The following is an 18,254-nucleotide window of genomic DNA, read 5'->3' as shown; positions in this document are numbered from 1 at the left end:
TTCAATACCCCCTTTTTTCGTCTTTGACACATGACAGATATAATTGTAAGGTGATTGTGTGCCAGTTGACCCATACAGAGTATCTATTACATGTGAATATCTAATAGTGATTTTTTCTATAAATCAATTGAACATATTTTGATCCAGTATCATTACCTTGGAGTATTTGAAATAACATCTTGTGTAGGACATATATATGTCGATTTGCAGTTATATGCCATCTATGTTCTCTGTTTGAAAACGCATGTTGGGTAGAACATACCACTACTATCTGGGTTACCCGTCACTGGAACAACTCTGGTCACAACAACCTATCTAGATAAGTGACCTTATATCCCTGGCCCATTGTCTAGGTGTCTCGCACTGTGATACTACCTTAGGCTGTCCATCCCCATCCTATAGTTAGTTAGGGTTCCCCAGTGAGACAGAGAGCCCCTTCCCTAACTTGTCCTAGGCCAGTATTTATTAAGGACAACTTAGGCCTAGGTTCCGGAGCGGGGCCGCCCTTATAAGGGCGTAAACTCCACCTAGCGGCAGGAGTAGTCTAGGGCTATTATAGGGTGAGCCGCAGGTAGTGGCCTCACGCACCAATTGGCCTTATATCCATCCTATAGGTCCCTCCCCTCCTCCTCCCCTATCTTAACCCCACCTTTAGGTAGGAAACATATACTCTTCTCCGACTGGTATACACCTTGTGCTTTTGTATATACCATCTGTAAGACTGCATTGAGACCATTTATCAGGGTTGTTTTGCAGCAACTACTTAATTAATATATCTAATAATTTTCCTTTTGAGTTTGGTCAGTGGATCACAATAGGATCTTTTTTAAGTGAACTATGTATTAAAAGTTATATTTTAGTGTTTTTTAGGTGAATTTGGTTTAAGTACACTAAAAAGTCTATGATATACGGTGACGTCTTTATCCTGGGAACATAAGCATGTGGGATCCTGGGAATGTGAGGGATCCTGGGAACATAAGCATGAGGGATCCTGGGAATGTGAGGGATCCTGGGAACATAAACATGAGGGATCCTGGGAATGTGAGGGATCCTGGGAACATAAGCATGAGGGATCCTGGGAATGTGAGGGATCCTGGGAACATAAACATGAGGGATCCTGGGAATGTGAGGGATCCTGGGAACATAAACATGAGGGATCCTGGGAATGTGAGGGATCCTGGGAACATAAGCATGAGAGATCCTGGGAAGGTGAGGGATCCTGGGAACATAAATGTGAGGGATCCAGGGAATATGAGGGATCCTGGGAACATAAATGTGAGGGATCCTGGGAACATAAACATGAGGGATCCTGGGAATGTGAGGGATCCTGGGAACATAAGCATGAGGGATCCTGGGAATGTGAGGGATCCTGGGAACATAAACATGAGGGATCCTGGGAATGTGAGGGATCCTGGGAACATAAACATGAGGGATCCTGGGAATGTGAGGGATCCTGGGAACATAAGCATGAGAGATCCTGGGAACGTGAGGGATCCTGGGAACATACACATAAGGGATCCTGGGAACATAAATGTGAGGGATCCAGGGAATATGAGGGATCCTGGGAACATAAATGTGAGGGATCCTGGGAACATAAACATGAGGGATCCTGGGAATATAAATGTGAGGGATCCAGGGAATATGAGGGATCCTGGGAACATAAATGTGAGGGATCCTGGGAACATAAACATGAGGGATCCTGGGAACATAAATGTGAGGGATCCAGGGAATATGAGGGATCCTGGGAACATAAACATGAAGGATCCTAAGAACATAAACATGAGGGATCCTGGGAACATAAATGTGAGGGATCCAGGGAATATGAGGGATCCTGGGAACATAAATGTGAGGGATCCTGGGAACATAAACATGAGGGATCCTGGGAATATAAATGTGAGGGATCCAGGGAATATGAGGGATCCTGGGAACATAAATGTGAGGGATCCTGGGAACATAAACATGAGGGATCCTGGGAACATAAATGTGAGGGATCCAGGGAATATGAGGGATCCTGGGAACATAAACATGAAGGATCCTAAGAACATAAACATGAGGGATCCTGGGAACATAAATGTGAGGGATCCAGGGAATATGAGGGATCCTGGGCTTTGTAGTGCTGTTGTCTATTCCTGATCTCCTCCTCTCCTCGCAGACCCTTCTCCTCTCTCTCCACCGGCTCCAGTATAGAGGACGACCTGGAGAAGCTTAAGGACAAACTGCAAATCTGTCACATTAATGAAGTCATCCATCACCTCCGGTGAGTACTACAACCCCCAGCATCTCTTAATGAGAGGATGGACAATGAGGACACTGACTGTTTCCCATCCATGAACATTACTGGTAATATTGTTACTGCAGCTGGGTAATACCTCCGCTACCATCCTCTGTACCACTGCTGTGTAATACCTCCGCTACCATCCTCTGTACCACTGCTGTGTAATACCTCCGCTACCATCCTCTGTACCACTGCTGTGTAATACCTCCGCTACCATCCTCTGTACCACTGCTGTGTAATACCTCCGCTACCATCCTCTGTACCACTGCTGTGTAATACCTCCGCTACCATCCTCTGTACCACTGCTGTGTAATACCTCCGCTACCATCCTCTGTACCACTGCTGTGTAATACCTCCACTACCATCCTCTGTACCACTGCTGTGTAATACCTCCGCTACCATCCTCTGTACCACTGCTGTGTAATACCTCCGCTACCATCCTCTGTACCACTGCTGTGTAATACCTCCGCTACCATCCTCTGTACCACTGCTGTGTAATACCTCCGCTACCATCCTCTGTACCACTGCTGTGTAATACCTCTGCTACCATCCTCTGTACCACTGTTGTGTAATACCTCCGCTACCATCCTCTGTACCACTGCTGTGTAATACCTCTGCTACCATCCTCTGTACCACTGCTGTGTAATACCTCCGCTACCATCCTCTGTACCACTGCTGTGTAATACCTCTGCTACCATCCTCCGTACCACTGCTGTGTAATACCTCCGCTACCATCCTCTGTACCACTGCTGTGTAATACCTCCGCTACCATCCTCTGTACCACTGCTGTGTAATACCTCTGCTACCATCCTCTGTACCACTGTTGTGTAATACCTCCGCTACCATCCTCTGTACCACTGCTGGGTAATACCTCCGCTACCATCCTCTGTACCACTGCTGTGTAATACCTCTGCTACCATCCTTTGTACCACTGCTGTGTAATACCTCCGCTACATCCTCTGTACCACTGCTGTGTAATACCTCCGCTACCATCCTCTGTACCACTGCTGTGTAATACCTCCGCTACCATCCTCTGTACCACTGCTGTGTAATACCTCTGCTACCATCCTCTGTATCACTGCTGTGTAATACCTCCGCTACCATCCTCTGTACCACTGTTGTGTAATACCTCCGCTACCATCCTCTGTACCACTGCTGTGTAATACCTCTGCTACCATCCTCTGTACCACTGCTGTGTAATACCTCCGCTACCATCCTCTGTACCACTGCTGTGTAATACCTCTGCTACCATCCTCTGTACCACTGTTGTGTAATACCTCCGCTACCATCCTCTGTACCACTGCTGTGTAATACCTCTGCTACCATCCTCTGTACCACTGCTGTGTAATACCTCTGCTACCATCCTCTGTACCACTGTTGTGTAATACCTCCGCTACCATCCTCTGTACCACTGCTGTGTAATACCTCCGCTACCATCCTCTGTACCACTGCTGTGTAATACCTCTGCTACCATCCTCTGTACCACTGTTGTGTAATACCTCTGCTACCATCCTCTGTGCCACTGTACTGTAATGCAGCATTAGATTCCGCAGCATTAGATTCCGCAGCATTAGATTCCGCAGCATTAGATTCCGCAGCATTAGATCCTGCAGCATTAGATCCTGCAGCATTAGATCCTGCAGCATTAGATTCTTAATATTAGATCCTGCAGCATTAGACCCTCAGTATTAGATCCTCAGTATTAGACCCTCAATATTAGATCATCAGTGTTAGATTCTCAGCATTATATCCTCAGTATTAGATCCTCAGTATTAGATCCCTCAGTATTAGATCCCTCAGTATTAGATCCTCAGCATTAGATCCTCAGCATTAGATCTCTAAGCAATAGACCCTCAGCATTAGATCTCTAAGCAATAGACCCTCAGCATTAGATCCCGCAGGGTTAAAACCTCAGCATTAGATCCCACAGTGTTAGATCCTCAGCATTAGATCCCACAGGGTTAGATCCCGCAGGGTTAGATCCTCAGCATTAGATTCCGCAGGGTTAGATCCTCAGCATTAGATCCCACAGTGTTAGATCCTCAGCCTTAGATACTCAGCCTTAGATCCTCAGCCTTAGATCCTCAGCATTAGATCCTCAGCATTAGATCCTGCAGCATTAGATCCTGCAGCATTAGACCCTGCAGCATTAGATCCTCAGTATTAGATCCTCAGTATTAGATCCTCAGTATTAGATCCTGCAGCATTAGACCCTCAGCATTAGATCCTGCAGCATTAGATCCTCAGTATTAGATCCCATGGCATTAGATCCTCAGTATTAGATCCTGCAGCATTAGACCCTCAGTATTAGATCCCATGGCATTAGATCCCTCAGTATTAGATCCCGCAGCATTAGATCCCTCAGTATTGGATCCTGCAGCATTAGACCCTCAGTATTAGATCCTGCAGCATTAGACCCTCAGTATTAGATCCCACAGCATTAGACCCTCAGTATTAGATCCCGCAGCATTAGACCCTCAGTATTAGATCCCATAGCATTAGATCCCTCAGCATTAGATCCCGCAGCATTAGATCCCTCAGTATTAGATCCTGCAGCATTAGACCCTCAGTATTAGATCCTGCAGCATTAGACCCTCAGTATTAGATCCTGCAGTATTAGACTCCCAGTATTAGATCCCACAGCATTAGACCCTCAGTATTAGATCCGGCAGCATTAGATCCCTCAGTATTAGATTCTGCAGTATTAAAACCTCAGTATTAGATCCTGCAGCATTAGATCCCATGGCATTAGATCCCTCAGTATTAGATCCCGCAGCATTAGACCCTCAGTATTAGATCCTGCAGCATTAGACCCTCAGTATTAGATCCTGCAGCATTAGACCCTCAGTATTGGATCCCGCAGCATTAGACCCTCAGTATTGGATCCCGCAGCATTAGATTCTTAATATTAGATCCTGCAGCATTAGATTCTTAATATTAGATCCTCAGTATTAGATCCTCAGTATTAGATTCTCAGTATTAGACCCTCAATATTAGATCATCAGTGTTAGATTCTCAGCATTATATCCTCAGTATTAGATCCTCAGTATTAGATCCCTCAGTATTAGATCCCTCAGTATTAGATCCTCAGCATTAGATCCTCAGCATTAGATCTCTAAGCCTTAGACCCTCAGCATTAGATCCCGCAGGGTTAGAACCTCAGCATTAGATCCTCAGCATTAGATCATCAGCATTAGATCCTCAGCATTAGATCCCACAGGGTTAGATCCCGCAGGGTTAGATCCTCAGCATTAGATTCCGCAGGGTTAGATCCTCAGCATTAGATCCCACAGTGTTAGATCCTCAGCCTTAGATACTCAGCCTTAGATCCTCAGCATTAGATCCTCAGCATTAGATCCTGCAGCATTAGACCCTGCAGCATTAGATCCTCAGTATTAGATCCTCAGTATTAGATCCTCAGTATTAGATCCTGCAGCATTAGACCCTCAGCATTAGATCCTGCAGCATTAGATCCTCAGTATTAGATCCCATGGCATTAGATCCTCAGTATTAGATCCTGCAGCATTAGACCCTCATTATTAGATCCCATGGCATTAGATCCCTCAGTATTAGATCCCGCAGCATTAGATCCCTCAGTATTGGATCCTGCAGCATTAGACCCTCAGTATTAGATCCTGCAGCATTAGACCCTCAGTATTAGATCCCACAGCATTAGACCCTCAGTATTAGATCCCGCAGCATTAGACCCTCAGTATTAGATCCCATGGCATTAGATCCCTCAGTATTAGATCCCGCAGCATTAGATCCCTCAGTATTAGATCCTGAAGCATTAGACCCTCAGTATTAGATCCTTCAGCATTAGACCCTCAGTATTAGATCCTGCAGTATTAGACTCTCAGTATTAGATCCCACAGCATTAGATCCCTCAGTATTAGATTCTGCAGTATTAAAACCTCAGTATTAGATCCTGCAGCATTAGACCCTCAGTATTAGATCCCATGGCATTAGATCCCTCAGTATTAGATCCCGCAGCATTAGATCCCTCAGTATTAGATCCTGCAGCATTAGACCCTCAGTATTAGATCCTTCAGCATTAGACCCTCAGTATTAGATCCTGCAGCATTAGACCCTCAGTATTAGATCCTGCAGCATTAGACCCTCAGTATTGGATCCCGCAGCATTAGACCCTCAGTATTGGATCCCGCAGCATTAGATTCTTAATATTAGATCCTGCAGCATTAGATTCTTAATATTAGATCCTGCAGCATTAGATCCTCAGTATTAGATCCTCAGTATTAGATCCTCAGTATTAGACCCTCAATATTAGATCATCAGTGTTAGATTCTCAGCATTATATCCTCAGTATTAGATCCTCAGTATTAGATCCCTCAGTATTAGATCCCTCAGTATTAGATCCTCAGCATTAGATCCTCAGCATTAGATCTCTAAGCATTAGACCCTCAGCATTAGATCCCGCAGGGTTAGAACCTCAGCATTAGATCCCACAGTGTTAGATCCCACAGGGTTAGATCCCGCAGGGTTAGATCCTCAGCATTAGATTCCGCAGGGTTAGATCCTCAGCATTAGATCCCACAGTGTTAGATCCTCAACCTTAGATACTCAGCCTTAGATCCTCAGCATTAGATCCTCAGCATTAGATCCTGCAGCATTAGATCCTGCAGCATTAGACCCTGCAGCATTAGACCCTGCAGCATTAGACCCTGCAGCATTAGATCCTCAGCATTAGATCCTCAGTATTAGATCCTCAGTATTAGACCCTCAGCATTAGATCCTGCAGCATTAGATCCTCAGTATTAGATCCTGCAGCATTAGACCCTCAGCATTAGATCCTGCAGCATTAGATCCTCAGTATTAGATCCCATGGCATTAGATCCTCAGTATTAGATCCTGCAGCATTAGACCCTCAGTATTAGATCCCATGGCATTAGATCCCTCAGTATTAGATCCCGCAGCATTAGATCCCTCAGTATTGGATCCTGCAGCATTAGACCCTCAGTATTAGATCCCACAGCATTAGACCCTCAGTGTTAGATCCCGCAGCATTAGACCCTCAGTATTAGATCCCATGGCATTAGATCCCTCAGTATTAGATCCCGCAGCATTAGATCCCTCAGTATTAGATCCTGCAGCATTAGACCCTCAGTATTAGATCCTGTAGCATTAGACCCTCAGTATTAGATCCTGCAGTATTAGACTCTCAGTATTAGATCCCGCAGCATTAGACCCTCAGTATTAGATCCCGCAGCATTAGATCCCTCAGTATTAGATTCTGCAGTATTAAAACCTCAGTATTAGATCCTGCAGCATTAGACCCTCAGTATTAGATCCCATGGCATTAGATCCCTCAGTATTAGATCCCGCAGCATTAGATCCCTCAGTATTAGATCCTGCAGCATTAGACCCTCAGTATTAGATCCTTCAGCATTAGACCCTCAGTATTAGATCCTGCAGCATTAGACCCTCAGTATTGGATCCTGCAGCATTAGACCCTCAGTATTGGATCCCGCAGCATTAGACCCTCAGTATTGGATCCCGCAGCATTAGACCCTCAGTATTGGATCCCGCAGCATTAGACCCTCAGTATTGGATCCCGCAGCATTAGATCCTCAGTATTGGATCCTGCAGCATTAGACCCTCAGTATTGGATCCTGCAGCATTAGATCCTCAGTATTGGATCCTGCAGCATTAGACCCTCAGTATTGGATCCCGCAGCATTAGACCCTCAGTATTGGATCCCGCAGCATTAGACCCTCAGTATTGGATCCCGCAGCATTAGACCCTCAGTATTGGATCCTGCAGCATTAGACCCTCAGTATTGGATCCTGCAGCATTAGACCCTCAGTATTGGATCCTGCAGCATTAGACCCTCAGTATTGGATCCTGCAGCATTAGACCCTCAGTATTGGATCCTGCAGCATTAGATCCTCAGTATTAGATCCCATGGCATTAGATCCCTCAGTATTAGATCCTTCAGCATTAGACCCTCAGTATTAGATCCTGCAGCATTAGACCCTCAGTATTGGATCCTGCAGCATTAGACCCTCAGTATTGGATCCCGCAGCATTAGACCCTCAGTATTGGATCCCGCAGCATTAGACCCTCAGTATTGGATCCCGCAGCATTAGACCCTCAGTATTGGATCCTGCAGCATTAGATCCTCAGTATTGGATCCTGCAGCATTAGACCCTCAGTATTGGATCCCGCAGCATTAGACCCTCAGTATTGGATCCCGCAGCATTAGACCCTCAGTATTGGATCCCGCAGCATTAGACCCTCAGTATTGGATCCTGCAGCATTAGACCCTCAGTATTGGATCCTGCAGCATTAGACCCTCAGTATTGGATCCTGCAGCATTAGACCCTCAGTATTGGATCCTGCAGCATTAGACCCTCAGTATTGGATCCTGCAGCATTAGACCCTCAGTATTGGATCCCGCAGCATTAGACCCTCAGTATTGGATCCCGCAGCATTAGACCCTCAGTATTGGATCCCGCAGCATTAGACCCTCAGTATTGGATCCCGCAGCATTAGACCCTCAGTATTGGATCCCGCAGCATTAGACCCTCAGTATTGGATCCTGCAGCATTAGACCCTCAGTATTGGATCCTGCAGCATTAGACCCTCAGTATTGGATCCTGCAGCATTAGACCCTCAGTATTGGATCCTGCAGCATTAGACCCTCAGTATTGGATCCTGCAGCATTAGACCCTCAGTATTGGATCCCGCAGCATTAGACCCTCAGTATTGGATCCCGCAGCATTAGACCCTCAGTATTGGATCCCGCAGCATTAGACCCTCAGTATTGGATCCCGCAGCATTAGACCCTCAGTATTGGATCCTGCAGCATTAGACCCTCACTGCGGGGTGCAGATTTTTTCTGCAGGTTATACGCTGTGGGCGGGGCCTAGGTGTGCGCTGTCCCTCTGCACATATAACGTGTGGATTGTATCAGGATTAACAGCTGAAATCCACAGCGGAGAAAATAGGTCAAAACAAGGACCCCGGGCGCGGGATCATCTGGGCTCCCATCTAACTCGAGGGGTTAATACTGAGGTTTTGGTTACTATGGTTATCGCTTTACTAAATAGCTGACGTTAGCCATTCAGGAGTCTGGAAAAGCTGGGTCACTGGGGCTGATTTGTATAATCCTCAGAGTTCTGTGACATGTGGATCCGTTTAATAATTGCTGCAGACCCCCGGACCCTCAATTCTCCCCCCCCCCCCCGCTGATGACTTCTGCAGGACGCTCATTGTTTGCTGTTTGTTTGCGAAAATGCTGATGTAGGGAAACAGGGCCGAGGCCGCCCGCTGGGACTGACCGCCACCGCATCCTCTGCAGCCAAGTGATGAGAAGAGCCAAACGGCTGCAGCGTCGAGCAAACTATAGAGCGAGGAGGCGCCGGGGGCTAAGGGGGTATAATGTATATATACAGGAGGGGCTAAGGGGGTATAATGTATATACAGGGGGTGGCTGAGGGGGTATAATGTATATACAGGGGGTGGCTGAGGGGGTATAATGTATATACAGGGGGTGGCTGAGGGGGTATAATGTATATACAGGAGGGGCTAAGGGGGTATAATGTATATACAGGGGGGGGGGGTATAATGTATATACAGGAGGGGCTAAGGGGGTATAATGTATATACAGGGGGTGGCTGAGGGGGTATAATGTATATACAGGGGGTGGCTGAGGGGGTATAATGTATATACAGGAGGGGCTAAGGGGGTATAATGTATATTTACAGGAGGGGCTAAGGGGGTATAATGTATATACAGGAGGGGCTAAGGGGGTATAATGTATATACAGGAGGGGCTAAGGGGGTATAATTTATATACAGGAGGGGCTGAGGGGGTATAATGTATATACAGGAGGAGCTGAGGGGGTATAATGTATATACGGGGGGGCTGAGGGGGTATAATGTATATACAGGAGGGGCTAAGGGGGTATAATGTATATACAGGAGGGGCTGAGGGGGTATAATGTATATACAGGGGGGGCTGAGGGGGTATAATGTATATACAGGGGGGGCTGAGGGGGTATAATGTATATACAGGAGGGGCTGAGGGGGTATAATGTATATACAGGGGGGGGGGGGCTGAGGGGGTATAATGTATATACAGGAGGGGCTGAGGGGGTATAATGTATATACAGAAGGGGCTGAGGGGGTATAATGTATATACAGGGGGGGCTAAGGGGGTATAATGTATATACAGGAGGAGCTGAGGGGGTATAATGTATATACAGGGGGGGCTGAGGGGGTATAATGTATATACAGGGGGGGCTGAGGGGGTATAATGTATATACAGGGGGGGCTGAGGGGGTATAATGTATATACGGGGGGGCTGAGGGGGTATAATGTATATACAGGGGGGGCTGAGGGGGTATAATGTATATACAGGGGGTGGCTGAGGGGGTATAATGTATATACAGGGGGGGCTGAGGGGGTATAATGTATATACAGGAGGGGCTGAGGGGGTATAATGTATATACAGGGGGGGGGGCTGAGGGGGTATAATGTATATACAGGGGGGGGGCTGAGGGGGTATAATGTATATACAGGGGGGGCTGAGGGGGTATAATGTATATACAGGGTGTGGGGTGAGGGGGTATAATGTATATACAGGGGGGGCTGAGGGGGTATAATGTATATACAGGGGGGGCTGAGGGGGTATAATGTATATACAGGGGGGGCTGAGGGGGTATAATGTATATACAGGGGGGGGCTGAGGGGGTATAATGTATATACAGGGGGGGCTGAGGGGGTATAATGTATATACAGGGGGGGGGCTGAGGGGGTATAATGTATATACAGGGGGGCTGAGGGGGCTATAATGTATATACAGGGGGGGGTGAGGGGGTATAATGTATATACAGGGGGGGCTGAGGGGGTATAATGTATATACAGGGGGGGCTGACGGGGCTATAATGTATATACAGGAGGGGCTGAGGGGGCTATAATGTATATACAGGGGGGGGGGTGAGGGGGTATAATGTATATACAGGAGGGGCTGAGGGGGTATAATGTATATACAGGGGGGGGCTGAGGGGGCTATAATGTATATACAGGGGGGGGGTGAGGGTGTATAATGTATATACAGGAGGGGCTGAGGGGGTATAATGTATATACAGGGGGGGCTGAGGGGGCTATAATGTATATACAGGGGGGGGGGTGAGGGGGTATAATGTATATACAGGGGGGGCTGAGGGGGTATAATGTATATACAGGGGGGGCTGACGGGGCTATAATGTATATACAGGGGGGGGGGGTGAGGGGGTATAATGTATATACAGGAGGGGCTGAGGGTGTATAATGTATATACAGGAGGGGCTGAGGGGGCTATAATGTATATACAGGGGGGGCTGAGGGGGCTATAATGTATATACAGGGGGGGTGGGGTGAGGGGCTATGACCCCCAGGACGCCCCTTCTGTATATGTGATGTAGCAGTGTTCGCTCTGCGCAGGAGATTTCAGCTCTGGAGTCGGAGGTAAAGCTGTAGTTTAGTGTTATTGCCCCAAATATCATTTATATCATTTTTCTTGCAGATCTTTATTGGATGATGAATGTCGGACTCTAGAAAAAGACATAAAGATCCTGCAGGTAACAACCGACCCCGGGGGTCTCTATCCTTTACCCTTAGTGTCTGTGCCCCTTACCCCGGGGGTCTCTATCCTTTACCCTTAGTGTCTGTGCCCCTTACCCCGGGGGGTCTCTATCCTTTACCCTTAGTGTCTGTGCCCCTTACCCCGGGGGGTCTCTATCCTTTACCCTTAGTGTCTGTGCCCCTTACCCCGGGGGTCTCTACCCTTTACCCTTAGTGTCTGTGCCCCTTACCCCGGGGGGTCTCTATCCTTTACCCTTAGTGTCTGTGCCCCTTACCCCGGGGGGTCTCTATCCTTTACCCTTAGTGTCTGTGCCCCTTACCCCGGGGGGTCTCTATCCTTTACCCTTAGTGTCTGTGCCCCTTACCCCGGGGGGTCTCTATCCTTTACCCTTAGTGTCTGTGCCCCTTACCCCGGGGGGTCTCTATCCTTTACCCTTAGTGTCTGTGCCCCTTACCCCGGGGGGTCTCTATCCTTTACCCTTAGTGTCTGTGCCCCTTACCCCGGGGGTCTCTATCCTTTACCCTTAGTGTCTGTGCCCCTTACCCCGGGGGTCTCTATCCTTTACCCTTAGTGTCTGTGCCCCTTACCCCGGGGGTCTCTATCCTTTAGCCTTAGTGTCTGTGCCCCTTACCCCGGGGGTCTCTGTCCTTTACCCTTAGTGTCTGTGCCCCTTACCCCGGGGGTCTCTATCCTTTACCCTTAGTGTCTGTGCCCCTTACCCCGGGGGTCTCTATCCTTTACCCTTAGTGTCTGTGCCCCTTACCCCGGGGGTCTCTATCCTTTACCCTTAGTGTCTGTGCCCCTTACCCCGGGGGTCTCTATCCTTTACCCTTAGTGTCTGTGCCCCTTACCCCGGGGGTCTCTATCCTTTACCCTTAGTGTCTGTGCCCCTTACCCCGGGGGTCTCTATCCTTTACCCCTAGTGTCTGTGCCCCTTACCCCCGGGGGTCTCTACCCTTTACCCTTAGTGTCTGTGCCCCTTACCCCGGGGGTCTCTATCCTTTACCCTTAGTGTCCGTGCCCCTTACCCCGGGGGTCTCTATCCTTTACCCTTAGTGTCTGTGCCCCTTACCCCGGGGGTCTCTATCCTTTACCCTTAGTGTCTGTGCCCCTTACCCCGGGGGGTCTCTATCCTTTACCCTTAGTGTCTGTACCCCTTACCCCGGGGGTCTCTATCCTTTACCCTTAGTGTCTGTGCCCCTTACCCCGGGGGTCTCTATCCTTTACCCTTAGTGTCTGTGCCCCTTACCCCGGGGGTCTCTACCCTTTACCCTTAGTGTCTGTGCCCCTTACCCCGGGGGGTCTCTATCCTTTACCCTTAGTGTCTGTACCCCTTACCCCGGGGGTCTCTACCCTTTACCCTTAGTGTCTGTGCCCCTTACCCCGGGGGTCTCTATCCTTTACCCTTAGTGTCTGTGCCCCTTACCCCGGGGGTCTCTACCCTTTACCCTTAGTGTCTGTGCCCCTTACCCCGGGGGTCTCTATCCTTTACCCTTAGTGTCTGTGCCCCTTACCCCGGGGGTCTCTATCCTTTACCCTTAGTGTCTGTGCCCCTTACCCCCGGGGGTCTCTATCCTTTACCCTTAGTGTCTGTACCCCTTACCCCGGGGGTCTCTACCCTTTACCCTTAGTGTCTGTGCCCCTTACCCCGGGGGTCTCTATCCTTTACCCTTAGTGTCCGTGCCCCTTACCCCGGGGGTCTCTATCCTTTACCGTTAGTGTCTGTGCCCCTTACCCCGGGGGTCTCTATCCTTTACCCTTAGTGTCTGTGCCCCTTACCCCGGGGGTCTCTATCCTTTACCCTTAGTGTCTGTGCCCCTTACCCCGGGGGTCTCTATCCTTTACCCTTAGTGTCTGTGCCCCTTACCCCGGGGGTCTCTATCCTTTACCCTTAGTGTCTGTGCCCCTTACCCCCGGGGGTCTCTACCCTTTACCCTTAGTGTCTGTGCCCCTTACCCCGGGGGTCTCTATCCTTTACCCTTAGTGTCTGTGCCCCTTACCCCGGGGGTCTCTATCCTTTACCCTTAGTGTCTGTGCCCCTTACCCCGGGGGTCTCTATCCTTTACCCTTAGTGTCTGTGCCCCTTACCCCGGGGGGTCTCTACCCTTTACCCTTAGTGTCTGTGCCCCTTACCCCGGGGGTCTCTATCCTTTACCCTTAGTGTCTGTGCCCCTTACCCCGGGGGTCTCTGTCCTTTACCCTTAGTGTCTGTGCCCCTTACCCCGGGGGTCTCTATCCTTTACCCCTAGTGTCTGTGCCCCTTACCCCGGGGGTCTCTATCCTTTACCCTTAGTGTCTGTGCCCCTTACCCCGGGGGTCTCTATCCTTTACCCTTAGTGTCTGTGCCCCTTACCCCGGGGGTCTCTATCCTTTACCCTTAGTGTCTGTGCCCCTTACCCCGGGGGTCTCTATCCTTTACCCTTAGTGTCTGTGCCCCTTACCCCGGGGGTCTCTATCCTTTACCCTTAGTGTCTGTGCCCCTTACCCCGGGGGTCTCTATCCTTTACCCTTAGTGTCTGTGCCCCTTACCCCGGGGGTCTCTATCCTTTAGCCTTAGTGTCTGTGCCCCTTACCCCGGGGGTCTCTACCCTTTACCCTTAGTGTCTGTGCCCCTTACCCCCGGGGTCTCTATCCTTTACCCTTAGTGTCTGTGCCCCTTACCCCGGGGGTCTCTATCCTTTACCCTTAGTGTCTGTGCCCCTTACCCCGGGGGGTTTCTATCTTTTACCCTTAGTGTCTATGCCCCTTACCCCGGGGGTCTCTATCCTTTACCCTTAGTGTCTGTGCCCCTTACCCCGGGGGTCTCTATCCTTTACCCTTAGTGTCTGTGCCCCTTACCCCGGGGGTCTCTATCCTTTACCCTTAGTGTCTGTGCCCCTTACCCCGGGGTCTCTATCCTTTACCCTTAGTGTCTGTGCCCCTTACCCCGGGGGTCTCTATCCTTTACCCTTAGTGTCTGTGCCCCTTACCCCGGGGGGTTTCTATCTTTTACCCTTAGTGTCTGTGCCCCTTACCCCGGGGGTCTCTATCCTTTACCCTTAGTGTCTGTGCCCCTTACCCCGGGGGTCTCTATCCTTTAGCCTTAGTGTCTGTGCCCCTTACCCCGGGGGTCTCTACCCTTTACCCTTAGTGTCTGTGCCCCTTACCCCCGGGGTCTCTATCCTTTACCCTTAGTGTCTGTGCCCCTTACCCCGGGGATCTCTATCCTTTACCCTTAGTGTCTGTGCCCCTTACCCCGGGGGTCTCTATCCTTTACCCTTAGTGTCTGTGCCCCTTACCCCGGGGGTCTCTATCCTTTACCCTTAGTGTCTGTGCCCCTTACCCCGGGGGTCTCTATCCTTTACCCTTAGTGTCTGTGCCCCTTACCCCGGGGGGTTTCTATCTTTTACCCTTAGTGTCTGTGCCCCTTACCCCGGGGGGTTTCTATCTTTTACCCTTAGTGTCTGTGCCCCTTACCCCGGGGGTCTCTATCCTTTACCCTTAGTGTCTGTGCCCCTTACCCCGGGGGTCTCTATCCTTTACCCTTAGTGTCTGTGCCCCTTACCCCGGGGGTCTCTATCCTTTACCCTTAGTGTCTGTGCCCCTTACCCCGGGGGTCTCTATCCTTTACCCTTAGTGTCTGTGCCCCTTACCCCGGGGGGTTTCTATCTTTTACCCTTAGTGTCTGTGCCCCTTACCCCGGGGGTCTCTATCTTTTACCCTTAGTGTCTGTGCCCCTTACCCCGGGGGTCTCTGTCCTTTACCCTTAGTGTCTGTGCCCCTTACCCCGGGGGTCTCTATCCTTTACCCTTAGTGTCTGTGCCCCTTACCCCGGGGGTCTCTATCCTTTAGCCTTAGTGTCTGTGCCCCTTACCCCGGGGGTCTCTACCCTTTACCCTTAGTGTCTGTGCCCCTTACCCCGGGGGTCTCTATCCTTTACCCTTAGTGTCTGTGCCCCTTACCCCGGGGATCTCTATCCTTTACCCTTAGTGTCTGTGCCCCTTACCCCGGGGGTCTCTATCCTTTACCCTTAGTGTCTGTGCCCCTTACCCCGGGGGGTCTCTACCCTTTACCCTTAGTGTCTGTGCCCCTTACCCCGGGGGTCTCTATCCTTTACCCTTAGTGTCTGTGCCCCTTACCCCAGGGGTCTCTATCCTTTACCCTTAGTGTCTGTGCCCCTTACCCCGGGGGTCTCTATCCTTTACCCTTAGTGTCTGTGCCCCTTACCCCGGGGGGTTTCTATCTTTTACCCTTAGTGTCTGTGCCCCTTACCCCGGGGGTCTCTATCCTTTACCCTTAGTGTCTGTGCCCCTTACCCCGGGGGTCTCTATCCTTTACCCTTAGTGTTTGTGCCCCTTACCCCGGGGGTCTCTATCCTTTACCCTTAGTGTCTGTGCCCCTTTCCCCGGGGATCTCTATCCTTTACCCTTAGTGTCTGTGCCCCTTACCCCGGGGGTCTCTATCCTTTACCCTTAGTGTCTGTGCCCCTTACCCCGGGGGTCTCTATCCTTTACCCTTAGTGTCTGTGCCCCTTACCCCGGGGGTCTCTATCCTTTACCCTTAGTGTCTGTGCCCCTTACCCCGGGGGGTCTCTACCCTTTACCCTTAGTGTCTGTGCCCCTTACCCCGGGGGTCTCTATCCTTTACCCTTAGTGTCTGTGCCCCTTACCCCGGGGGTCTCTATCCTTTACCCTTAGTGTCTGTACCCCTTACCCCGGGGGTCTCTATCCTTTACCCTTAGTGTCTGTGCCCCTTACCCCGGGGGTCTCTACCCTTTACCCTTAGTGTCTGTGCCCCTTACCCCGGGGGTCTCTATCCTTTACCCTTAGTGTCTGTGCCCCTTACCCCGGGGGTCTCTATCCTTTACCCTTAGTGTCTGTGCCCCTTACCCCGGGGGTCTCTATCCTTTACCCTTAGTGTCTGTGCCCCTTACCCCGGGGGTCTCTATCCTTTACCCTTAGTGTCTGTGCCCCTTACCCCGGGGGTCTCTATCCTTTACCCTTAGTGTCTGTGCCCCTTACCCCGGGGGTCTCTATCCTTTACTCTTAGTGTCTGTGCCCCTTACCCCGGGGGGTCTCTACCCTTTACCCTTAGTGTCTGTGCCCCTTACCCCGGGGGTCTCTATCCTTTACCCTTAGTGTCTGTGCCCCTTACCCCGGGGGTCTCTATCCTTTACCCTTAGTGTCTGTGCCCCTTACCCCGGGGGGTCTCTACCCTTTACCCTTAGTGTCTGTGCCCCTTACCCCGGGGGATCTCTACCCTTTACCCTTAGTGTCTGTGCCCCTTACCCCGGGGGTCTCTGCCTTGTCCCTCAGGTGGAGGCCATATATATTTTTTTGTACATTAGGGTTAAGGGCATCTCACACTAACAGTTTGCAGGATAGGTGCAGACTGTGTGATTGGGGGAGGTCTGACCTCTGGGACCCCCCGGCTGATCACAGTGAATGGAGCGGTGGTCTGACTTGTGCGCTCCGCTCTCTTTCCTATGAGGTTGTCGCCCCCTGCAGGTCGTCCTGTTGTATTTCCTGCTAAGGACTAAAGATCCAGTGTGAATTAATATCGTGCGGCCGTACAGGGGCAGGGTGTATAGTCGGGGTTTCGGTTTATAGTTGGGGTTCCGGGATCAGTTTATAGTTGGAGGTCCCGGGATCAGTTTATAATCAGGGGTCCCGGGATCAGTTTTATTCGGGGGTCCCAGGATTGGTTTATATTCGGGGGTCCCAGGAATGGTTTATATTCGGGGGTCCCAGGATCACTTTATAGTCGGGGGTCCCGGGATCAGTTTATAGTCGGGTATCCGGGATCAGTTTATAGTCGGGGGTCCCGGAATCAGTTTATATTCGGGGGTCCCGGAATCAGTTTAAATTCGTGGGTCCCTAAATCAGTTTATATTCGGTGGTCCCGGGATCAGTTTATAGTTGGGGGTCCCGGGATCAGTTTATAATCAGGAATCCCAGGATCAGTTTTATTCGGGGGTCCCAGGATAGGTTTATATTCGGGAGTCCCGGGATCAGTTTATCGTCGGGTTTCCGGGATCAGTTTATAGTCGGGGGTCCCGGAATCAGTTTATATTCGGGGGTCCCAGGATCAGTTTATATTCGGTGGTCCCGGGATCAGTTTATAGTTGGGGGTCCCGGGATCAGTTTTATTCGGGGGTCCCAGGATAGGTTTATATTCGGGGTCCCGGGATCAGTTTATATTCGGGGGTCCCGGAATCAGTTTATATTCGGGGGTCCCGGAATCAGTTTATATTAGGGGGTCTCGGAATCAGTTTATATTCGGGGGTCCCGGGATCAGTTTATAGTTGGGGGTCCCGGGATCAGTTTATAATCAGGGATCCCGGGATCAGTTTTATTCGGGGGTCCCAGGATTGGTTTATATTCGGGGGTCCCGGGATCAGTTTATAGTCGGG

General features: G+C 50.1%; 1 protein-coding gene across 2 annotated transcripts in view; it reads left to right on the top strand.

Moving 5' to 3' along the window:
• The window catches only part of CCDC24 (coiled-coil domain containing 24), an 80,670-nt gene that overhangs the window by 59,357 nt on the left and 3,059 nt on the right, over nt 1-18,254 (top strand). Inside the window, exons 5-6 of one of the 2 annotated variants that reach the window (XM_056533158.1) lie at nt 2,183-2,257; nt 11,804-11,858. In XM_056533158.1, coding sequence (XP_056389133.1) covers nt 2,183-2,257; nt 11,804-11,858 — 130 coding nt within the window. Of the gene's footprint in view, nt 1-2,152; nt 2,258-11,803; nt 11,859-18,254 lie in introns of both variants that reach the window. The other variant, XM_056533157.1, reaches the window with a different exon arrangement.

This window comes from Hyla sarda, chromosome 7 (assembly GCF_029499605.1).
Source record: "Hyla sarda isolate aHylSar1 chromosome 7, aHylSar1.hap1, whole genome shotgun sequence".
Lineage (NCBI taxonomy): Eukaryota > Metazoa > Chordata > Amphibia > Anura > Hylidae > Hyla > Hyla sarda.
Note: the sequence above shows the minus strand (reverse complement) of the source record. Positions and strands in the feature narration are given on the sequence as shown.